Source organism: Haliaeetus albicilla, chromosome 13, assembly GCF_947461875.1.
Source record: "Haliaeetus albicilla chromosome 13, bHalAlb1.1, whole genome shotgun sequence".
Lineage (NCBI taxonomy): Eukaryota > Metazoa > Chordata > Aves > Accipitriformes > Accipitridae > Haliaeetus > Haliaeetus albicilla.
Genome location: NC_091495.1, coordinates 23986331 through 24011379, shown reverse-complemented (window position 1 = coordinate 24011379; position 25049 = coordinate 23986331). Strand labels below are relative to the sequence as shown.

Genomic DNA, 25049 nt, shown 5'->3' with positions numbered 1-25049 from the left:
GAAAATGTGAAAGTGATAGTTAAATACTTAAACTAAAGTGTATCTTCATGACCATGCTATCTTATGTGAGACTGTTTTACTCAAATGTATGTTTAGCAAAACATACTGTTGAAATACTGTTATACTTATTTTTTAAATTATGCAGGTTGTGCAATACTCTTAAAACTTGATGACTAGTATCTCATGAATGCCAGGGAGCCACATTAAGGGTTTCAACCCCCACTATGTGTGGGACAACAGCATACAACTTAACTATGTAAATGTTGCATTAATGTTGTTTACTTGCACTAAATAATAGAAGAAAGCTTATACCAAGTCTGATACACTGCTTCGATTTCTATCATAAAGGTCAACAGGGAATAAGTGAGATAAGAAATTAAATGGACTAATATAATGAGTTATTGTGCTGGGGCTGATTCTGAATGAGCTAAGTGAACTTTTCTGTGGTTACGTGTAAACAGCAGCTGACCTGTAGGGATACAAGTGCTGCTGATGAGCTGTGGTCACTGAAACTAGGTATGACTCGTCTAGTCAGGTCTGCAAACTTATTTAGATGCATTTAGATGCAATTAATTTTTTTTAAGTCATCTGTAGAGAACATTCTAAAAATAAATACTTCATGTCTTTGCTGGGAAGATCTAAAATGTAGGGCTTGGTGTATTTTTTTTTTATTCCATCCCTTTGAAATACCAGATGTTTCAAGTCCAGTTCTCACTGTTTTGCTGTAGAAATTTTATGTGTATCTGCATATTTGTGTTGTGCCTTAAACAGGTGTTGAGTCTTCATTCCAAATGTTTTTCTCATATTAGAACATTGGATACTACCGTAAAAATAGTAAATAAAAGCAAACTGTTAGTCTCAAAATTTTTGTTTTTGGTTAACTTTTTAAAAAGCCTGTAAAGTGTAACAGTAAAGTCAAGCAAACCCAGAAACCTAAAGCCTGTTATGCTGGCAAAAACAAGTATCCATAAGTTCGAAAATGCCTGTAGAGAATGGTGATACATATATAAGTGTATTATGGTCATGTTATTTCTCACCACCCTCTTGGCCCTCTTGCCTCAAACACTATGTGGGATGAATGAGGTGAGAAGTAACAAAAAGAGAGGATCTGATTGAAATCCTGGGCTAAAGCTGAAGGTCGTGCTCTGTCATAGGCATTTTGGGTGGTGCTGGGCAACATTGTAAAGCAGAGGGTGAAGGAACCAAATAATGGTTGCACAAGCAGTATAATCTTGGGATTTCCTAATTTTGCATTCTTTGACTTTGCAACCTTAGTGTTCCACATATGATATTTCTAATTATGGGGTTCAGAATTCTTAGTGATACTCTGCAAGGAAGATCAAAGGTGCTTTGCTTCCACCACAGTCAGCATCTATGAAGCATTTCCCCAAAGAGGTTGTGAAACTAGCTTTCTAGCTGGCAGAGCTCTCTGTCATGATCTTCAGGAGAAGAAACCCTGATACCTGTAAGAGTATGAGTAATATTGTTTCAAATCTTCAGCAGGAAGCGAAGAAGAGGCGGGAAGGAGATGGTAGAGAAGACTCAAGGCTTAAGTCTTTAGCGAAGAAGAGGCTGATGGATCTTGTTGCTTTGATAAACGCTTTCTCCATTTCTCCTATTCTAGTAAAGCTCCTGTTTGACTTTTAAGAAGGTGGTTTTCTCAAGCCATACAACCGGATCAGCTCATGTGTAGTAGACAGTTTTTTGTTTGGTTGTTTTTTTTCTAGTGTTTGAGTGGTGCACTAGTACCACGTGATGTACAGGAATGGAATGCCAGTGGTGCTGGGGATTTTTTCCCCACATTTACATTCTTGCCTCTTTGTTTATTTTTTCCCTTATTTCATTTATATTGTCAAGAAATGTATGACAGCACTAATGGATTCTTCTCATTAAGAAACCTTTTAAATTTTACAAAAATCAATACTTAAGTAATTTAGAACCTTAAAAAAAAAAAAATCCTTGTGATACCAGAACAATTTTTGAATGTTCCTCTTCATTCTAATACTTACTAAATCTAACCTTTTAAGTTGTACATCAAGATACTGTGACCAGAAACAGTTGCATTCTTTCTTTCTTCCTTCCTTCTATGTGTATCTCCAGTTCTAGTTAAGTAAAGCCTAAATCATGTGGTTTTACATATATCTTTTTCATGAAGGTCTAAGTATTTTCTAGAAACCTCTAACTTTACCTTTTTGCCTCAGTTAATACGATTCAGTGTATACTTTGATTTTGTTTGACTTTAATTCTGTTTATTCATGAGACTGGGTAAATTAGATCTGAAACTCGGGCAAAGATTAGTCCAAGATGTGGAGGAGCTTAAGGTGAATGTTTTAGTTTGCTTTTTCTCTCTCTTTTTCTGTGCTTGAGATGCACACCATATATATCCTGTCTTCAATGTGACAGACCACCATTAAGGAAAAGCATCTTGTTCAGGCACTCTTGCCACTGCTTTTAATGATGAATTCTGTTGGGGAATGGTCATCATATTACTTTTTGGTCATTATTATTGGATTATTTGATAAACTGTCTTTCAGGAACTAAAGCATAGTTTCAGTTCAGTTAAAATTTATCTCCAGAGAATGGTTAGGCCACTCTTCTCAATATTCAGATTTCAAATGATAGCTTAATCAATTTTAATTTTACCAGCTCCCTGTCATTTGAAGTATTAATGTTACTCACTGCTTCTTTGAGAGTACATGCTTCTGTAACCACAAAGAATAAAACCAAAAGTATCTCTGACACTTAAAGCTGCACCTGCCACAGCAAGGGTGAAGGAAAAAGAAAAGGCAGGTTCTGCCTTTTGTAGTTTGATGTAAAGGCCAGCCATACCATTTCTCCCCAGCACTGTGATCCTTGCAGAGGCACTTTACTTCAGCTTTTGCATGACTTGTCTGTATTCATTTGGAGGATGGTGTGTGGCTGTGTAGTCTTTGGTGTTTCTCTTCTTTTAAGGATGTGTGGCTCCTACAAATAATGGTAGGGGTTAGCCCAATTTAAGGAAGACTTGAACAGTAGGAGAGCTACATGGTGAGTGAAAGAGGGACAAGGAAATAATTGTGCCATTGATTGTCCTGCATGTCAGATGCAGCTCACATGTTCCTGCTCCAGATACAAGAGAGTACTGCTCTTCATCAAGTTTAAGCTGGTTCTTTGCTTGCTCGTGGCTGTCTAGCAGATGACCTTGGAAGAATAACCACAGTTCATAAGAGGGTAAGATGCAGTGTATCTGGAGGTCTTTTCTGCTTGGTTGTTTGAAAACCAGATGGGACTATGGAGCTAAAGAGTGGAGCAGTGTGTCCATGCTTAGGCTGTATATATGCATACAAAATTGTATTTTACTTCAGTCCAAACCCTTGGAGTGGAAAGCTGAGCAAGGATGCTCACAACAGTTAAAATTCTGTTGCAAAGCTAACAGTATTCCCTGCCCCAAAAGATGCAACAACTGAAGAACTGTCTTTTGTGAGATTCTGTTGTTGTCATTTTATGTCTGCATAATTCTTAATATACTAGATACCTGGCTTGCGATTAGGGCTTCTGATGCTACAATAATACAAATTTATAGTAATACATTGCTCAGTATGGTCATCTTGCCTAGAAGTAAATTTTAGAATCTAGTCAGTTTGAAGAAAATCTTAAATGAAAAGGTTGGATTGTTAATGTTATCATATCTGCTCTAACTTGTTTCTTATTAATGATATGCAAAGTAATTAGTGGTACAGAGAAGTCAGACTGAATAGAAAATCTATTGTTACGAACAAGATAGTGGACTGAGCAGACCAGTAATTTGTATGCCAGCTGCTCTGTTCTTGTATGTCCTTTCCCCACTTGCACGGTATGATTTTAGTGGGAAGGTAGGCTATATTTCTTCTGGTTTTGTCTACATACACCCTCAGGCATGATGAATACCCATCTCAGTATCCAGAGCCTTTTAGATAAGATCCACTAAGGTCAACAGCAAAGACAATAAAGTCATCCATTTTATGGTAGAGTGGGCTGTACAGCTTTTTTAAAAATACATATTTCTAGTCCCAAAGAAGAAAAGTTATAATAGGAAGAGCCCAAGTAGGTTAGGAATCTGTAGGAGTTCCTAAAGGAATTTGTGAGGACAAAAATAAAACCTACCTCTGCAAATGAAAGCAATGAACAATCAAGTAGTTTATTCTGCAGACAGCTTTCAGATTTTTGTCTGAGAATTAATTTCACTTTTAGTTGCGGTAGTTATTTTACCTTGAGACTACAACGGTGTCTCTACTTTGGCAGAGGAATATGCAATGTAAAATAAGGTATTTTGTGGCATGGTGTAACAGTCGGATTGCTGGGATATGCTCTGACAACCCTATAGGAGGAAGAGACGGGAGTAGCATCTAATGAAGCAACAACAGAGAAGTTGGAAGCTTTGTGACACTGTGGTAGGAACAGTACATCTATTGAAATGTAAATCTGTAAGTGTGTTCAAGTAATCTCTGAAAATACAAAGAGATAATCTGCATAAAACTGAAGAATCTGTAAGGAAAGAAGCAGGCCTCAATGCCCAAGTGAGCAATCTAAACATGAAATTAACTCCTGTTGCTAAATTCCAGCTAATTTTCCTGCATCAAGCCTGCTTACATGTCTTTCTTCCTTGCATCTATGCATAAGGGTCAATCCCTTCCCCACTTCACTGTCTGCCATCTCCCGCTTCCACATCCGTAGTTCTTATGCAGAGGTTCTGTCCTTCCCCTGAATTTGGGTTGATGGTTATTCCTTCCTGCTGAGTTGTTTGTGGGGATAGAGCACTACTAAACTACTGAATCTTGCAAAAAGCGTACAATTAAAACACCTTAAAATCGACTGTCCTGGTAATTCACAGTGACAGGAAAAGACACATTCCCAGATACAAATTTGAATGTCAGGTCTAGCTTTAAAAGTACAGAAGTGCCAGAACTTTTTAGCAAGGCTGTGGATTTTGATGGGTGGTGTATGCATAGAAGTAAAGGGCATTACGGTAGAGCAGGGGAGTATAAATACATAATTTTGTTTTATCTCATTGGAGAAACAGTTCAACAACTTTGGTTAAAATTCTCCCACCTCTTTCTAATCTTCCCAGTAAACAAACATATACAGATTGCTGCAGATAAAGGATAGAAAATATTGGCTTGAATGGAAAGTCTGATATTTATAAACAGCTCTGAAAATGAGCTTTAAAATGGAAGATTCCAGGACATCTGAAGAGCAGGTGGACATGTTAAAAAGGTATCATCTAAGAAATTGTGTGTATTCTCTCCAATAAAACAGTGTGGTATCTGCAGAAGTAGGAGCAGCTGTCTGTGTATATACACTGAAGATCCTTGTCTGAAATGGTACCAGATAATTTTTCAGGTATTCTGATTTCAGTCTGTTCTTTCAGTTCATCTGGTGAGGTAGCTGTCAGTAGTTACTGGGCTTTCTGAATTTCAATGTTTGTAGTTCTTGGGTTAATATCCTGAAAGTACAAATGTGGTCCCAAAGTCAAGTTTTACAGTAGTAACAATATATAGGAGGTATGGCTTAAAAAGAAATGATAGTTATAGAGTATTGTCAAATTCAAGAACTATCTCAAATTCTCTTGAGTAAAAGTGAATGAAACCACATGTCATTCTTCCATTGTGCTTTTCTTCAAAACTGAGTATCTGAAGTTGGACAGTGGATTCTGCTTGGTCATGGATTTGAGATACCCTTGTTTGAAAGTTGTACTTCAAAAAGTTTAGTTATCCTTCTTCACTTTGAATAGGCTAAGTTGCTGTGAAATGTGTGCCCTTCTGCTTGCACAGTGTCAGAGGAGAAACAGCTTTTAAAGCTTGCAGATCTCAAACTGTTCATGGCAATTTGACAGGAAAGAATTTATTCAGTTTTCCATGCAGGATTTGAAGTAGTGTCAAACATAGATATCTACTTTTTTTTCTATTTTGTGCTGAAAGACAAGAACTTTCCAAACACAACAGTTTGGATGAGAGCTCTATTTTGATAACTTCCAGGAGATTTGCCCTTTCAACCTTCATAATCATCTTGATGGCCAAGAAAACATAATTTGTGGACAAAAAGGCTCTAAAAGTTTAGTATGGCTTTCCCTTGATAAAAATGCTTTCCAAAATATTTAATTCTGAAGAAGAATGTCATATATTTAGGGAAGAATACTGTTCATATCTTGAATGAGAAAAACCAGAACAGACCATTGGGAACGTGTCTATGACAAGTTGTAGGCCTTTCCTGAATTGTTACCCAGTTCTGTGTCAGTATGACTCCTGGCTCTGCCTGAATTGTTTGAATTAGACGATGGGCAGTTTTTAGGAAAAAAAAAAAAAAAAAGGGGAGTTTTTGTGTTTGTTTGTTTTTTTAAATAAAAATCCAAATAATAGAGAATCCACCACAAGCCTTGGTAAATTGTTCTTGCCATTACAAAAAGGTACATTTTCTTTTTTACCTTGCTTTGTGTAGCTTCAGTCTAGTAAACATAAGTGATAATATCAGTCCTGTGGCTCTTCTGAAACCCTCTGTTGTTCAGTGGCATCCTACCAGAATTGTGGCTACTGGGACTGGACATGGTGGTGGCCAAATAGAGAATTACCGGACCTTCCCTTTCCCTTGTCAGTGCCCTCTTATGCAGTAGGGAATTGCAGTAGTCCCCTGTGACTACAGCGCAAGAGGATGAGGTTCAGCTGATTATCTCTTCTGACCTGCAAAACTCTTATTGCTGTTTCTGAGCAATATCTTCCCTCCTGAAAGTGTGGCCTATGTGATTTAGTCTTAAATTTTAATCTTGAATGCATGACTTTGGCTACTGTTAAAACTCAAGTGGCTTGCTGATGTTCAGATATCAGCTAATCAAGATCACTCTCTCTTCCTCTCATTTCCATTATTTACCTGTTAATTTTCCTCTCCCCCCGCCCCTGCTCCCCAGTACTCCAGTGCAGGTCATTTTAGGGTAATTCTCCAACTGAAATGGATGAATTGAAGGCAAAGAGTTTAAGAGCATCCACTGGCAATACTGGTTGAAAGTCCTTCTGCTGAGCAGAAAGCCCATGCAAGTCCTAATGCCCATAGAAAAAATTGCCACATCTTGTAACATCAGTCTGATTTGGGAGTGACACTACCTTTTATAGCATACAAATGGGGAGAAACTCCTATGAAATCAGGCATATTAAGCTGGTGTGTAAGAAGTCATAATTGATCTACTCTGAGATCCCATGATGGGAAAAAAGAATATTCTTTTGGTTTTGAGTGGATATACTGGGCAGAAGAGGAGCTGTGTATATTTGGTGTTATACAGATCTATCCTTCCGTTGCAGATGTACTGGTTTTGTTATCTTGTCATCTATTTAGTAAAGCAGGAGTCCTGATTCTGATCTGATTTGCAGTAGTTATAGCCTCCAATAATTACACTGATTTAATTACTGCTGAGAGAGAGGGAGAGAGAGAGAGAAGATGTGGACTAAGTGACTCAAAAAGTTAATCTCTGTTGTTTTTTAAGTTATCAGGAAAGTGTAATTATTAGCTGTCAACTGCTACAGTGTTTCAACATGTTAATTGTTTCATTCTTGCTTCTTGCATTTAATATTGGAATATTCTAGGAGAAAGAACAGAAACGGGAGTTCATTGTACTTCCTGGGGTGAGGGGTTGTTGTATACCAAGATGCTCCTTATATTGGTAAACTCTTTGTTGCACTCTTGCTGAGGGCATGAATGCTAAGTTTGACCAAGGAGCAAGTGGCTATTTCCAGGTGCCTGGTAAATGACAGCCTTTCAATGGAAAGCCCAAGAATATTTTGGTGGCTGGAAAAACACGTAAGAAAATTTTCTGTATCTTCTCCTACATAAGAAAGGTGACTAGCAAGAGGTATGAAGGGAGTTTCATTATTTATTAGAATTAACAAGTTCTAAAGCAGCACTCAGTTTGTCTTGTTGGATAGTAAGTCACTGGGAACGTAACAGCCAAAATGCAAGGCAGATTGAGTCTCTCTGGATTTTTCAGGTATTCACAATATTTTTGTTTTTAAAATTGAGATGTCACTTTAAAACGTAATGCTCATTCAGCCTGCGTTGGCACCTGGGGTGAAACTGCCTGCCTTTTTTCAGGCAGTCTGAAACACTCACTTTGGGAGGTGTGAACTTTTTTAATCAGCAGCCACTAACCAACCTGGGGACTTGGGGACTATTAAAAGTTAACTGTTCTACTGCAAGCTGCTCATATGTTGTATTTGGAGAGTTTTGGTTTACTGATTAAGTGCAGGGTTTTTTTTCTTTTCATTGTTGTTTTGGCCTTTCTTCTCTTCCCATGCTAAATTGTCTCTGCCTTCCCACTGTTATTCTCCAAAGTGAGTGGATTATGGTCTTTTCAGGAATGGCAAGAGTTTAACAGCAGTGTCTGTGGCAGGATTTTTGTTTAAGAAAATATATATATTTAATTTGAATTATTGTAGGATAACCCATATTTAGTGTTCTGAGAGAACTTAAACAAACAACACAACAATGAAGTCCATTTTCCCCAAGGATGTGGTTTAACTTAAGAAGCATAGGACTATAGCAATAGGGGTGTTGATGAACTATGTCTAACATGGATATTTGTAGCTGTTGGTGAACAATTCAATGATTTCCTCCAGTAAGGATTTCCTTGGGCTTCTTCCTCGGAGCCCAAGTATGTTGCCCCACTGCTTCTGCAGACAGAAGGAGCATACCTCTGGTGAATCCAGGTAGCACTCGCATACAGAGGAGAAGAAGGAATACCAGTTTGGTAATACCATCTTCGTTCTAGAAGTTACTGTACATGCCTTTTGCTGGGACTGTGTTTCAAACTATTTTGGTTATGATATTTCTATTACTTCTTATGTGAGCTATATCTAGAGAGTCTGTGGAACAGGGCCTACATTATCCATTAATTTCTTCCTGTCCAGTACCGAAGCAGCAACACTGAGATGTTGATGGCCTCCTTGGATGCAAGCTCCCTCTTAAATTTCTTGAGTGTACTGCCTTTGTTGGCCATGCGCTCTTCTGTAATTCAGGTAGCTAATGTGTGTTGCTTCCCTGTGTTTCTACAGAGGCTATCTCTGTTAAAAGAAACAGTATGGACTTTTACAAGAGAAGAGTGCACCACTGTGCCTTAAATTAATGCAATCCTGATGTATTGTAACAGTATTATAAGGGCGATTTTTTTTTTTCTGGATATGGTTTGGGTTTGCACTCAGGACAAATTGATCTCGGTTTCTGCTCCCCTTGGCTACGCGAAGGAGATCAGGAATATCTGGCCATTTACTTCTGTGGCTTGGATTCTGACCATCTTTACATTGATTTTGTTTTCTGAGTTGGTGGGTGTTTTTTTGCCATAGTTGTTCTGTGGGTTTGGGGGGTTTATTTGGTTGGTTTTGGTTTGGGGTTTTTTTTTTTCTTCTAGTGTTTGAGCAGAGGTTTTTGTCAGCGCTGCAGGTGTGTGTGCTGGGCTCTACAACATGTCACCTTTTCTTAAATTTCCAAAGGATGGTAAACCACACTAAGCAAAATATCACTCCTCCCATGACTTGAATTCTGACTCCCTGGAGCTTGCAAGAGCCATTAGAAATTTGCTTTAAATAGCCTTCAGTAAAGGCAGAAGTTCATTTTACCTGCTCATTAAGGGATTAAGTAAATAAATGTGCCCTTTACACAGGAAAGTAGGTCCCCAAAATACGTTCTTTTATTTGTCTGCCTACACCCCACTGCCTTCCATACCAGCTGTATGAATTGGTACATGAATGACTTGCACCATGTGGTAACAGCTTGTTCTTGGTCGAGAGAGGTGCATCCATGCCCAAAGGGATTGCTGCACCTCACTTCTGTGCTGTTAGAGTTATATAAATAAGACATGGGATGACCAAGCAGAGTTATAACAGTCTAGCAGCAAGTGTCACAATGCAGTGTAAGGCCTTGGTATATGTGTGCTCTCTTTCAGAACTAGCTTCTCTCAACTCTGAAGTAATTAGTGCAACTTAGATAAAATACAGGCTTAGTATATTTAGCTGTTGTTCATTTAGTCAGACCTAAAAGTAACTTTCGCCTTGTGCAATGGATTGCTTCTCCTACCTGTCCCCCAGTACTCTGTATCATGTGAAGAGCAAAATGTCTGAGATTTCCAAGAGGTAAGCAGAGGCATTACTAAAAAGCCAGGTTGTTAAATTTGGATTGAATTTGGCTGTCAGACACTTGGCATATGTCCCCTCAATATCCTGAGAGTGGAGTGCCACTGCTGATCAGTCTTGATTCTATGCACAATGGTTTTGGCAATGGATTATATGTTTAATGGTCAACTTCAGGATCTCTCTCCCCTTTGATCTCCCTTGTCGGAAGAAGCATAAGGAACGCAGTGACTGGTGCTGAGGGGCATGTTTAGCTGTTAGTTGGCATTTGTAAAGGGGAGTGAAAGGGACCTGCAAGTGCAGGGCTCTGCTTCTGAGGTAGGAGGGAGGGAGAAGAGTTGACTCAATAATCTTAAAGGTCTTTTCCATCCTAAATGATTCTATTTGGCCTGTGAGGGTGCAGAGAGGTGCACCTGGGTGTTGTCACCTGTGTTACCTAACATTTCAACAGAAACTAGGTTAGACATCTGAGTAATTTTGGGCTTTTCATTAATGTAGGTTTTGGAACAAATTAAATGTGACCAAGGTCCCAACAAGGATCTGAAATTTGTTTTCTGCTGAATCGCTCTTTATACAAATGAAGACCAATTTGCATCATTAAGCGCACGCTTCACTCAGGCTGCCCAACAGGATTGAACACTGAGACAGAAATTGCCTCTTGCAGTGCCTTTCTTATAAGGTGACAGCCACTTAGGCCCAGCTCGTGCTTTGGCTTGTGTGTGTGTGTGTTCTTCTACAGCCTTTCTGGGGAGGTGGTAGTTGTTTTATAGCGGTCTGTTTGCTGTGATCTTCTGCAAAAGGGCTGTGTATCTTGTATTTCTTTAGATACTAACTAGCAATTGGATAGTCCCCTCCCTCTCCTTACACGCTCCAAGGATTTACAGTGTTTTAAGGTGTGTGAAAGGGTTTGTTCAGGTAGGAGAACTGGTCATAAAAAGTTGTAACTTGTTTCTCGCAACTAAGGCAAGTAGTTGTTTTGGTTGAGTATGGTATTACGCCACTGTGTGTGTCAGTGTCAGTTTATGCCAGACTTTAAATAGGATACTCTGCAATGAATTTGTTTTTTGGTAGTCTGTAATCCTTTCAGGCTAGCTAACATTAACGAGCGGCAGCATTACTGTGGCTGGTTTTCTTTTGATCATGTACAGCCCTAGTCAGGAAATGGGTGAGGAGCATGAGTCACGATTACATTACCCTAATGTGACTGCCTACTAGAAGTTTTCTTTTTGCCGCCAATACGCTTTCCCTTGACACTACTCTGAAAACAAAATGTCCATTTTGGAGCACTTTGAAATATTGACCTTTGCAAGAGAACATAAATCCCTCTGTTTAGTCTCAAGGCAAAGTTCTAAGCAGGAGCCCCTGCAGAGTGCAGAGAGAACGCGAACATCTGCAAAATGCTTTTCCAGAAAGCTGCGAAGGACAGGACTCAACTTGCAGTACATTAGGTCTGCTTGGGTTCATTGGATACAGCATGTTTCCCTGACCCATTTAATTATTCCTTGCCTGCACATGCAAGCTTGAGGTCCAGCCTCCTCTATATACAGATGCTGTCATCTCACTTGCCATTTGGCTTAAGCTGTGTCTTAGAAATGTACTTATCTTTTGAAAAATGGCTGCAGTAGTGGGAAGATAGGTGCTGAGTACTGGCTGAGGTAAAACCCTGAGTGTTGAGAAGGTTGCTTTAGAGGGATTTGAGACAGAAGTATTTCAGACAGTTTTATTAAATACCTGGGGTTTAGAGTTTGAAAGAAATATCAGCTGCTAATCAGTAAACTAGCTTTAGCACTGAATTGCCACTGTGCCACTCTGAATATTCAGACAGTATACCTCTGTACAAGTGCTGAGTATATTAATTCCTTTCAAATTACACTGATGAACTCTGGTTTTAGGAGCAGTATGTGAAATACAACTGTTGGCACAGAGAGTGAATGCACTCTGATGCTACTTGATATATTCCAGAAAAAAGAAGTCTGATCAATTTAGTACAAGCAACTCAAGTTCACAGACCAGAGCATCTGTAGCAGAGAGATCTCAGGAGGAAGTGGGGACCCCTGCGCTGCTGTCCAGTGTGATGCATCCATATCAGGTGGGGCACGTCACAAGTGTCGCTGACATGCTGCAGAGCAGAGCCAGAATGACATGTCTTTCAGTTGTCACTTATTCCTCCAGATTCTTACCTCTGCTCAAATGGTGCCTTCAAATAGTGGAGTTGTTTTGTTAGGAGTACAGCATAAACTCACAATGATTTCTATTTTTTTCCTTTTGTTTCATATAAGGGTGTTAAAACAGTTACTTTAGTTGTATTAACAATCTACTTTGCATTGTGTATAGATAACAAAATTTTAGAAGTCCTATTTACTCCATGATTTCATCCCCATTCCTTAAAGAGGGCATGAGTTGGACCAAAAAAGAAATTCAGTGAAGATTTTTGTAATCCACTGAAGAATTCCCTTTCTTCCATCTACCCCAACCACATGCTCTTTGATCTCATCTTGATGAGCATTCAGCTCTCTGAAGGAGGTAAAACTGCAACAGAGCAGAGGATTCATCCTTTTTCTATGTAATAAAAAAAGTCCTGTGCAACTTTATATTCTACTGTAGCTTTGTACCTCTACCTCACTGTTAACCTTTGCAGATAGAGGGCTCTCTGGCCTTCAAGTTTGTTTTAAACCTAGTTTATCAGCCACTTCAAGATGGTAAATACTTATTTCAAGTGAAATGCTTTGAGAATTGAATAATAGGAGAACTAGTGATTCTAATATGCCTATGTCACTTGTGCTTTTCAAGGAGATGATGAAGAATTATTTGACTTAGAGATGAAGGGTATTTGAGAATTGGAGGTGGGGAGTTCAGGGTAGGGTCGTTTTTTTGTTTGTTCGTTTTTTTAATTGGGATCTTGCAAGATGCTTTTTAGATTGCCTTTTGTCAGGACCTACCAGTTAAGGAAATGTTAAGCTGGGGATCCTTTTAAAAAAATTTCAACGTGACAGCAGCCTTGGGAACTCTAAGGCAGAAGCTAGTGGAGCTACCAAGCCATTTTTGCATCAGAAGTGAATAAAACCTGGATGTAATTCCATGGACGTTTTTTCTTGCAGAAGAGTTCGTTAAGAATTGCCCATCCCTTCTGCCAGAACTCCTTGCTCTCTAAGAGTGATGTTTCATGAGACAGCTGAGCTATTCAAATGACTTTTTGCAGCTGAAAGTAGCAGTCTCAGTCCTAGCCTTGTGATCTTGCACCCCTTTCCTAGTTAGTTTTCACCCAGTTCAGTGTGCTGAACTGGCTTGTGAGGGGTCAAGTGTGTGCACACAGTAGGGGGGAAGGGGAGAATGCCTTTCTGACAGCAACAGTTATATTGAGCTTGAACTGTCTTGAAGCATTGCCATCAGTCACACTGCAGCTGTTGGTAAGCCTTTACTGTAAACTGAGTCAGTGGGGAGAATTACTTCTGTGACCTGTTTGCAGTGTGGCTTGTAGGTCTGCCTGCCCACAGAGGGTACAAAGAACTGCAGTGCAGAACTGAGAACCAGCAGCAAGGAGTGAGGAATCTGGGGTGGGAACTTCTTAAACCAGCTTTGAGAGCAGAGCTGGGTTGGGGAACTACACCCTCTGTGTCAAAAGAGAAAGACATCTATGCTAAACCTGCTCAGAATTACAAAGGGTGTGGATTCGTAATCCACTTAAACTCATATGAGTGATGGCTGCCATCAAAAGGGGCAGTACTGCCTGCCTCAGTCCACATCTTCCCAAGTTCTTCCATATGGCAATACCAGCATTTCCGTGAACATGCCTTGAGCTGTGTCAGGCAGCTGCTTTGGCTAAAAACTGTTCCTTTCTTCTCCCTCAGCAGATGAGATTTCAACCAGAGCAGTTACCTATCTTTTAGGTGGCACATAGGATCAAGTTATAGGGTTTTTTTTGTCTCATTTCACAGTGGTTTTCCTTTGACCTGAGAGAATTGATGGACAAGTTTTTAAGCCTCTCCATCTTGTGGTTTACAAGTTTATGGTCCCCAGCTATTTGCTCATCTGGTCTCTTGGCTTTGTAGGAGGAAATGTGTGAGTGTGCTTCAGTGCACAGTCTGTCTGATGTAGCATAACCTTGCATTCACCAGCTGCATGAGTTAAGGTGCTAGACTTTGTACTGACATGTACCTATGCCTAAATCTGCATGGTCTTGCACTCACCCAATTTTTGAAAGCCAATGATAAAACTGAACTATATGGTATTAAATCCATATGTATGAATGTACCAGCCAACAAAGCTAAGGAGAAGGTAATAAGAGAGGGACCTGTTTCAGTCCATGGAGCCAAACAGCAGAATACAGTGAGCTCATTAAATTTCTGTCTCTGGAGAAGAGAAGAAAAGGAAAAAAAAAAAGGTTTTTATTATTCTAGAAAAGATGCTAACTTTTCAAAGCTGAAAGAAAGCTGTGACCAAAACCTGTTGGAAGGTGCAAAAAAATTTGCTTGATTAAAAAAAAGAAGGGGAATTATTTAAGACATTCTAATGAGTGGTCAAAAGCACAACTGCAAAAACAGACTCTATAAGGCGTTTGACTTAATATTGCATCACAGCCAGATTTTTAAAATGTTAGTCCTCTGCAGTGTCAACAAAGCATGTATTAAAAACATTTAGAATCTCAGACTAAATGTTAGAAAGAAGTCAGCATCAGAGGGATATAATTCTACCAAAATAATGCAGACATTTTTTTTTATACAGCATTGAGCTGCATAGTATTTTTATGAGCAGCCTGAAAATAAGTGCAAAGTTGTTGTGGTACAAATTTGCAGGTGATGGAGATTGGTGAGGAATTATATTGATGAGGAAGGTGGAGAAATCTCAACTGATTTATTGATTGACAGCTTGAGCACATTCAAATAAAATGTTTTCTCTTTCTGAAGTATGGCCTTGCTCTTTATCTTAAAGAATATAAATTCAGCTTATTTGCTGGAGAACGATAGCTTGGAAAGCCTTTTTTTGTTTGTTTGTTTTTGTCTAAGGAATAGAGTCTTACTGGACAAACCAGTGTAATATGAGCACCACCGCTGGCTGTGCTGGCAAAATTTGTTGATTAAATGAATATATGTGTATCTTCATCCTAAAAAATAGAATGGGGGTGCCCACTCTGAACCAAGAAATGGCAGTGATAACAAATTTCAACTTTTGCCAATATAGTTTACTCTACTTGGAGAATTAATTTTTGTTATACCAGCACAAGAACTCTTAAATGGTTTGTAATATAATGCTACCCTGCAAATACAGCAAAATTCCTGTTGTAAGGTGGTGAGGATAAAAGTAGAAATATGATCTTGTTTATAAACAAGGCAGCAATGATGGGAAGAAAGAAGTGATTTTTATCTTTGTATATGCTGTTAGGGAGAACGATATTGAAATGTTGTCACTAATTCTGATCTGCTCTGAAAAAGATGCTGGAAAATTGGAGAGGGTTCAAAGGAGAGAGAGTGATGTATTTGAAGGCTTAAAATTACTCCCCCACCATCACCACATGAGGAATTCCCCCTGTTCACTTCGATCAAAAAGGATGACTGAGAAACAACTTGGTTAGTATTCAAGTACCTTAACAGGGATGATAGTTACTGGTTGATAAGGGGCCTTTGTAATCTCACAGACTGATACAGAACAAAATAATAACTGGAGACTGGGGCCAGTTGCTTAAATTAGACAGCAGCCCCAAATTAGATAACTTCAGCAGCTCCTTCCTGCTGTGCTGGTACAGCTTTTTGAAGGATACAATGAACTGTGAAAATGGTTTTTTGGGGTTTTTTTGGGGGGGGGGGGTCTAAATCAGGTTGGCTTTCCTTTATTTCGTTTTCTTACAAGCTAAAATGAAAACTCTTAAATAGGTGAAATACCTCTTTCATTTCAATATAATCCACGAGTACTTTAATGGTTTAAAGTTGAAGGTGTTCCCTGGTTAGTATGATTTACTCTAGCTTGATCCATTTGCAAGGGTACTATGCAGGGAAAAGTGGCAAGGTGTAAAGGAGTCAACATTTAAAAATAATTTCAGGAACTTGGCTTTTTTTCCTTCATGAACCTAGGTTTTAGGGGGGAAAAAGAGGCGGGTGCTGGAGAAATGGAAGATACCTGGAGAGAAAGACACTATATGCAGCCAGTCCCTGTCTGTACTTACACTTAATGACCATTAACACTTATTTGGGTGGACCGCTCACAGCTAGTGTACTATTTATCTTTAATTTACGTGGGAAAAAGTGTTTATAGCAAGAGAGATGAAAATGTATCCTTATATGATTTTTCTTACATTTCCCTTTCACTTTCCCTTCCAAAGATGACTGATAATGAATTAATTCATTTGCTTTTAAAAAAAACCCACATTTTTTTTCTCTCCAGCTAGCGTATAACTGAAGTTTTCCAAGACTTCCTTGTCATTCATGAATATATCTGTATTACAGAGCATATTTACATTTCCTTACTTACCCCTGAGCAGACAACTGTTTCAAGAATTCAAGCTGCTTCAAGTAGCAGTACCTTGGAGTATCGAGCCACTGTTAACCTGGAAAGATGTATCAGGTGGAACTCCGCAGGGCTATCTTGCATCTGTGTTATTACACAATATTTTCATGAATTATTTGAATGTATGCTTACTACATTCACAGATGATGCTAAACCTGTATGCTGTAGAGGCCAAGATTAAAATTCCAAGTGATCCTGACCATTTGAAGTGTTTGAAATTAATAGAATGCCATGCAGTGGGTATGGAGGCTTTGCTACAGAGGTATAGTCAAGAACAAGATGTAGAATAACTGGCTAGACAACAGTTCTTCACTAAAGGAGCTAGGTTTTTAGTGGACTACAAACTAAACATAAGCCAACAATGTTGCGATGCTGAAAGAAAAATGCAGATACTCTATTAAGAGAGAAATTGAGATCTCAGCTTGAATATTGTGTTTGCTTTTGGGCATATTTAAAGAAAGATTTGAGCTGAGGGGAGGAAGACCAGAAAAGGAGGTTGGGAGTAAGCTATCCAAGCTCCAGAAAACATGACCTGTGTTGCAAGATTGAAATATTTGTGTTGTTTAATCTGAAGAAGAAAAGGCTGAAAGGAGATGTAGAATGCATAAAGTAATGAACTGTATTCATCAGGGTCCAGATTGGAGCAGGGGAGACTTTAGGTGCATCTTCTCTGATGACTAGCCTCTGTGAAGTAAATTAATGTGTGCAGTCTGCACCTGCAGGGAATTTTAAGAGTAGGGTAGACAAACATCTTCCCGGACTAGCAGAAGGCATCTGGGTCTTTGAAGGATGATGGAGAAATTAATTAACTGCATCTTAGGGTCCCCTCTTGACCTGTGTTTCTGTAGCTGTGGGAAGGATTGGGGATTTTTTCCTTCATTTTCTAAAAAAGTGTATGTGACAATGGAATAAAATAGGTTAGATTTGATCTAGGAAGGTAGGTTGAGTGCAGTTTGAGAAAATTAGTTGAACTGAAGTGTGATTAGCCTGATTGTTTTTATAAAGTAATTAAATCTGTAGCTTTAATCAGAAAGATGCAAATTCTTTGATGGAAGGAGAAACAAAGGGGTGAGGACTTCTAATCTGATCAGGGAAGTTGACTTTAATACAGATGAATTGAAAGGCTGGGCCTCTTATAAACAAGGTAAACTTAGATGAACAATCTGGAGGGAGAAGTGTTACCACCTGATTTGGTTAAAGCTACTCGGAAGGTGGTGGCTCTATAAGCAGAGGCTCACTGGTGGCCTGGTCTAGAAGTGGACAGATTTGTGGCCCCTTACCTTCAGAGGCTGCCAGCTGATACGGATACCTAAGTCCACAGGAACATGAGAGGTAAGCTCTATGGTGCATCATCTGCTGCTTTTCTTGTACCTGAAGACTTGGTTGTACTGGGAGTTTGTTTTACCAGCATTCAGGAATTGTGACTGCATGAGTTCAAGTCCCTGTTACAAAAACAATAAAAATGTGGTTTGCACTGATGTTGTTTCAGGCATAGTGGAAGTAACAGCATTGACAAGGACATTCTCAAGTTTGTTTGTGCTGCTGGAAGCTACTGGTAGTTAAAACCTAAAATGAACCCCTAAAGCCTAATTCTTCTATGCTTGCAGATATTTCATTGTGTAGAAAAGTTACAGCAGCTTATTGCGTAGTTTGTGTCTGTCTTTTGCTGTGTTACTGTAACCTCATTTGGATATTTAAATAATATACAGACTCTGGTTTTTCCTAGTGACTTGATCCACAAGATAATTCAGTGTTATTTTAAACGATGTTTTGGAAACGGGTTTCTCTAAAGTTCACATGCTTCTAGCCAATGATGTGTAAGGCAGAGCCCTTGCAAGGGATTGTCCTGTAGAAAGCTCACAGGCATCTTAGAGTGCACACTTTCTTCGGGTCCTGCCCTGTGGAAATAGGATTTTCTTTCCATCATTTATTTGCCTAGGACTCTGCTTAAGGATCTAGGTCTTTGGGGATTTGTGCACAAATAAAATTTTGCACCTCGACCCTTATTCGTGTCTAGCTTCGTAAGCTTAGCTGTTGAGATATTTGCTGATAGTCTGTCCTTTTAAAACAGACTGTGGAATAAACTAAGTCATCCATGGAAAACTTTGAACTGTGTGGAAGGTGATGATTACTGAGTGGACAGAAGGTTTGCAAGGTGCATTAGAAGTGCCTCTGAAAACATTAGTCATTGTTACCAAGCAAAATACTTAAATGAGAGTGCGAAGTGATAGGAATGAGAATGAGCAAGTGTTACAGCCAAACTAAAACTTTAATTTTCACTGGGCTGAAATTTCTCTGGTTTCGCTCATGCTTGGATCTTGTTGGGAGAGGGATATCTCTTCAACTGGAAGGAAAATCCTTTCATGTTGTTTTTCTCTTAAATTAAGATCTTCCACTGTAGGCTGGCAGCCTGGGACTGTGGGCTTTTGGTTATGCATTTGGTTTTCTTATAATTTCTCATTCAGCTGTCCAGTTTGACTATACATTCACTTTGTTACTGAGTTGAAATTAGTCAAAACAGAGACTCTTAGCAGCAAGATCAGAAAAAGGTCTCATTTTAAGACAAGGTGAACTTCACTGTGTGGCCTGGTATCGAGATTGGAGTGTGTTGTGTCCCTTCTCTTAGCCTGTGTACTGGTGATTTCATTAAATCTTGCTGAATGCAGAGAGTGTTTAAGGTTCGTGTGAGAATTTTGCAGACTAATTTTTTAGTTTTGCAGCAGTTGAGCTGGAGGCTTAGTCTCATTAAGTGTTTCTTCATTTGCCAAAGTTGTTTTTATATTTTTTCCTTCCTTTTTTTTTTTAAACCACATTATATATTGATATAGGTTCTTCTTTAATTGCAAATGAAAGATGAGTAACAACAGTATTTTAGGCTAAGTGAATATTCCAGATTTATGATATATTTCAGCTGTTCAAAGTAGATTAAAATCTGTACTCCTTTGGGCAGTACTTGACAAAGAGGATAGGTATGCAGAAACAAAGTACAGTTGCTCTGAAGCCTATGTTATGCTGTATGTGGAAAGCCTGTCCATTGAGGAAGGAACCCTCATCTTTTATTTACAAAGTGTAATTTGCAGATTTTCAATACAGTAGCTAGTGAAATCTGCAGCAAGGGTAGCCTTTGTTTTCAGCAGAGAAAACGATGCTTGCAGTAAGCATGTAAAAGTTCTTCTCTTTAAATGTAAAGCCTCTTGCACTGGCCAAATGGAAGGCAAGGCCTTCACAATTGCAGGGACTGCTGTATAGGGAGGGATTATAATTCTTAACACCAGAGCCTCTTGCAGCATCCTCAGAGGTAGTATGGTTTTACACTGCCCCTTACTGGGGTTCTCTCATGGTGCAAGAACTAAAGGAGATCTGGATGCCCAAAAGTTTGCTCTATTTGGGGTTTTTGCAGGTTTTTTTCTCCCCGAGCTATGAGCTAAATAAAATACAGTGCTCTTCTTGTGTGTCAAAATGGATTATTTATATTAAAAGTTATTTTACACTTGATTTTAGTATTTCTTGATGTTCAGATGTTTCATTGTGTCCTTCAGGTTTCTTTGAAATCTTCTTATGGAGTTTGGTGATCATGGTGTTTGATACACATCCAAACTGGTGGAAGCCATGAAAGCTTTGAATGAACTCGGATTTGTCTTTCATTTTAAACTAGTGACCAACAGGCATGACTTTGGGCTACATTGACACTACATTGCCATTCATGACAGATTAAAAGATCTGAAAGAATGAGGAATGAGAATCAAGAGGGAATTCGGCCTGTTATTCCTGGGAAGTAAGATAGACCTGAGTTCGCTAGACAAACTTAAAACAACCTCACCATTTGGCTTTGTTTGCTAAGAATATTCTTCTCTGTAGAATTGAGGGCATTTTGTTTAGCTAAATGGGTTACTTGGGTAGAATGTTAATCAGGGGAGAAACAATGCTGTGAATTTTTCAGCTTTAAACTGAAAGGTAACTGAGTTGACTAATCAGTTCTGTTCCCATGGCATGTGGCACTAGCAGAGATCTTATTTAGGACTTACTTTTCTGTCTTACAGTACTGACATGGAGTTAAGTTGGTGAAGTTTTGGTATGTAATGTGAATGTCCTGGTATTCTGTGGAGCCTAATGAATTACCATTTTGTTGTGTAGAAGGAAGCTTTGAAGTGCTTTTAACTGGTTGATGCAATCAGTTGTATTTCAAAATTGAGCTTAAAAGTATAAAATGTCCTCATAACTTATTGAACATTAGGCTTACTTTGTATGACAGCTTTCATCTTTATATCTGTTGTACTTTTTGGGGGAGGGCTTTTCAACGTTATCTGAAGTGCAGTGGGTATCGGGTGGGAATCAAAAAAACAGAATACTAACCTGGCTAGATTCCCAGCTCCTCTTGTGATGCACAGTTAAGTACCCCATTGTAGGAACTAATTACTCAGGTTAAAGGATTTGTGAAAATGCTTAAATGCTTCTTGACAATCTGGCTGTATAACCATACAGTACAAAGTTTTAAAACTGGTGATTCTTACTGGGGTTAATTTGATGAAGAAAAATGTCTGCTGGGGCATGGAAAAAAGGCAGCAAAAGTAGCCTTGTTACAGACAGCTTCCCTTTGCTTACTGCTAGAAAAGTCTTTCTGTGCAAAAACTGCAAGCTGCTTTATAGAGTGATGATGGCAATGGACAGAGTGTGAGGGGTTTGTGGCTGAATCTTCTGGTGAGGAAGAGTGACCTGTGATGCTCTGGTGGTCCATGGACTTAATAGGGAAAAGTACAAAAATGTCCAGGAGAAAAATACATTTATTCTGAGATTGCTCAAGAGTCAGGAACTGGTACTCTGAGGAAGAAATACACCATTAAAGCATTAATGAAGAGTGTTTTTCCTTAACTTGTTCACCCAATAGCCTGTTAGCCCTCGTGGACTGCTTCATCAGGCTTTTCAGAGACCACATTCTAATAGGACAACTTGGTTTGCAAATACTGTTTCATTTGGCTGCACAGAACAACTCTGAGTCACTTTGGCCTCACGGCCTACATAATTTGTGAGTTAGTCTATAACTAATTGTTATGAAGAATTCCTGTAGTCTAAAGATTGTAGTCACAAGAATCAGTCTCTTCTAAGACACCTGCATTTGGATGTTTCTAACTAATGACTAGCACTTTTTTCAAGTACATAAAACTACCCTTTTAAATGGGCACAATTATCAGAAATGTTATTGGTGACAGTTTGTGAGAGTTCCAGCACTAAATGGTGGTATCTCAAGTTCTCTAATCTGAGGTGGTCTACTCCATTTTCAAAAAGGTTTCCTGAATGACTGTCAATCTTCCCAGGTCTACCAAAAATTTAATGTTGTTGAATGTTATAAATGTGTTTCTGCATGTGCTCTCAAAGGCCAGCATTTTGAATGCCCAAATAAAGAGAAGAAAGGTTGAGATAGTGATATTTATCAAATGAATTGTGCTCAGTAACCGTGTCTAAGGAACTCTGACTTCAAAAAAAGCTATGAAGTCACAGAAAGGTTAGCTAGCCCTTGTTAATCTAAACTCTTTTATCCTGCCTAATGAAGGGAAGCAACATCATAAAGCTAATCTGCAGGCTGGAACTGTCAGTACTATTACTAATTTTTTTTTATTTTTTTTTTTTTAAAAAACAAGACTGAATGAACCATGAAAAATAAATTAATGATAACCTGATTTTGTATCCCATGCAGGTTTTCTCAAGTTCTGGAAGTAGCAGGGCATTTGGTTGCTAACTGACCTGAAAGTTGTGCTCTACCTTGGAAAGATCTGCAGTGGGAGACATTCACCTTCACATACCCCACAGTTCTCTGCATCAGAAGAAAGGAACTTCATGTGCAAGAGTGGTTCAAGATGATGATGTAATGTCGATAACACTGAAGGTCTCCCAAGAATAACTGATTTTGTAGGAGGCTTCTCCCTTCCCTCCCCCTTCCTTTGTTTTTTTCTTTTTCTTTCTTTTTTTTTTTTTAATAACTTCCTCTCTCAGAAACTACGAGCAAGATGCCAGCCAAGACACCCATCTACTTGAAAGCTGCTAACAATAAGAAAGGGAAGAAATTCAAACTAAGGGATATCTTATCTCCTGATATGATCAGTCCACCACTTGGAGATTTTCGTCACACCATACACATTGGAAAAGAGGGACAACATGACGTTTTTGGAGACATCTCCTTTTTGCAGGGCAACTATGAGCTATTGCCTGGAAATGAAGGAGAAACCAGAGATAGCCAATCTGGTGGCCACAGTGAATTCTTAAGGGCAAACAGCACTTCTGAATCCATGTTTACAGAAACTCCATCACCAGTGCTCAAAAATGCTATTTCCCTTCCTGCCATTGGGGGTTCTCAAGCCCTTACACTGCCCTTACTGTCACCAGTGACATTTAATTCAAAGCAAGAATCCATCAGGTCATCGAGAAATGCTAGGCTTAGCTGTGAGCCAGTAATAGAAGAAAAATTGCAGGAGAAAAGTAAGCAGATGGAGGATGGAGAAACATACAAAGATGACATATGGGAGCAAAATGGTTCTTCTTCACATTTTACTAATGGTAGAGACAGTCACTCATCCAGCTTTTCTGAACGATGCACTGATTGGCAAACAGTTGATTTATTTGATGACAGTCGACTTTCACGTGAACTAACCGAGACAAAGACTAAGTCAGAAGAATCCCTTTCAGATCTTGCAGGCTCTCTTCTCTCATTACAACTTGACTTGGGACCTTCACTTTTGGATGAGGTCCTCAATGTAATGGACAAGAATAAATCTTAGAACTGGTACTCCCTTGTTTCTTTACAAGTGATTCACTTAAACAAAAACAAACAAAAAAACCATAGTCCGAAAGTAGAGACACTTAAAAATCAGCTGTATTTGCAGTTGTTTGACGGGTTTTCTAAAAATATTCTTAAAATGCTATTTTTTTACCTATTGTTTTTCATGATTTTTATTACACTAAATTCTCATAGCAGGAAGCTAAATTTTAATAAGTTTTCAGCAAATATAGAAAGTTTTTAAGTACCAGTATTAATGATCAGAAACTTAAGAAACAGTTTGAGGATGATACCGATTGTGACATTTGGTTAGTTCACTTCTATGGGCTTCTGAATACATGAGAATCTCAAAGTGTCAGAAAGGAGACTGATATTAATTATTCACTTTTATAAATTATTATGACATCACTTTACATGTAGGCCTCTTTCTAGAACCTTGTGTTTGGGGGTTTGATAGTGTTTTTCTTCATTTTCTATAGTACCATTTCTGTTATAACTTCACTGTAACTACTTTCTTGGTCTTATACTACCACTCTGTATTCAGATGTGAACAGTTTGAAGGCTTTTTCAGCTTGAACACCTGGTCCAGAGTCTCAGCTGCTTTAAATGAATATGCACAAATTTACACAAGTTGAGGCTTGGGCCTGACATTGTATATGAAATAATATGTTGTAAACAGGTGACACATGCAAGATGATATGGTTAAATTATTTTAAAAGTTGAAATATATTTTTTGTGTGCATATTGGCTTTTTACTGCAGAGCCTATACATACAGTATCTCATCAAAATAGTTGCTTGGCATTATTGGTGCTCTTCTGAAAATTGTATATTTGTGTGTTTGAAAAGAAGTATGTATTGATACTCCTTGCTTTTTTTCTTCATTTATTGCCACACATGCTTAAACTTGCAACCAATTATTTTAATTTTTGAAGAAGGCACTGGTTATTCACAATGCTTGTGATATGTGCTGCAACAGCCAATGTTTTGGGAAATGTGGATCCTTTAATACAGTACCTACATGGATTGCATAGATATCGTGTGCAATACAATAAAAAAACCCTTTAAATTGCTATGTCTTTGTCATTCAGTACATAGCCTCACCAAAAGACAAAGTTTTGTTTTCTGCTGTAATGAAACAGACTGCAGTAGAGTTGCAGAAATATGGGACCAAGGGGCAGATCAGTTCTACTATCTTAATTCAGTTGACTTCTCTGATTCATTTTACTTCCCAAGTTTTTAAGGGCAAACTCCAAGCAGGTAGGACCCTCTAGGATATACACTGATTTTAAGTAATTGGAGGCAAGAGACTGATACTTTGGTCCTAGTGAAGCTAATGGCAAAGCTCCAGCAGCTTTCACTGGAGTCTTTAGGTAAAATCCTGACACCGTTTGTAGACTATTCTTCATTAGATAACCACATTTATCTGTATCTTCCTGTCAGAACATGTAGGTCATGGATGATTTAATGTATATTATATTTATCCTTAAAATTTCTGTGGAGTCAATGCCAACTAATTCCATTCTTTCAGTGTGTTTTGGGAACACAGTCATTACCCCTGTTTCTGGTTAAGCACTTATATTAATGTGCATTAATGAGACGTCCTGTAAATGAGGAACTGAGATGTAGAATGGTCAAGAAGTGTGTTTATTTTTAAGAAAAT

General features: G+C 38.6%; 1 protein-coding gene across 6 annotated transcripts in view; it reads left to right on the top strand.

The window, feature by feature from the left end:
• CDC42EP3 (CDC42 effector protein 3) overlaps nt 1–24459 on the top strand; it is a 35269-nt gene extending 10810 nt beyond the window's left edge. For 4 of the 6 annotated variants that reach the window (XM_069800495.1, XM_069800494.1, XM_069800493.1 and 1 more), the window contains one exon: nt 22312–24459. In XM_069800495.1, the coding sequence (XP_069656596.1) occupies nt 22622–23389 (768 nt within the window). In that variant the 5' untranslated portion in view covers nt 22312–22621 and the 3' untranslated portion in view covers nt 23390–24459. Of the gene's footprint in view, nt 1–17932; nt 17952–22311 lie in introns of those variants that run through there. The other 2 variants (XM_069800498.1, XM_069800497.1) reach the window with 2 other exon arrangements.
• The last annotated feature ends 590 nt before the right edge of the window (nt 24460–25049 follow it).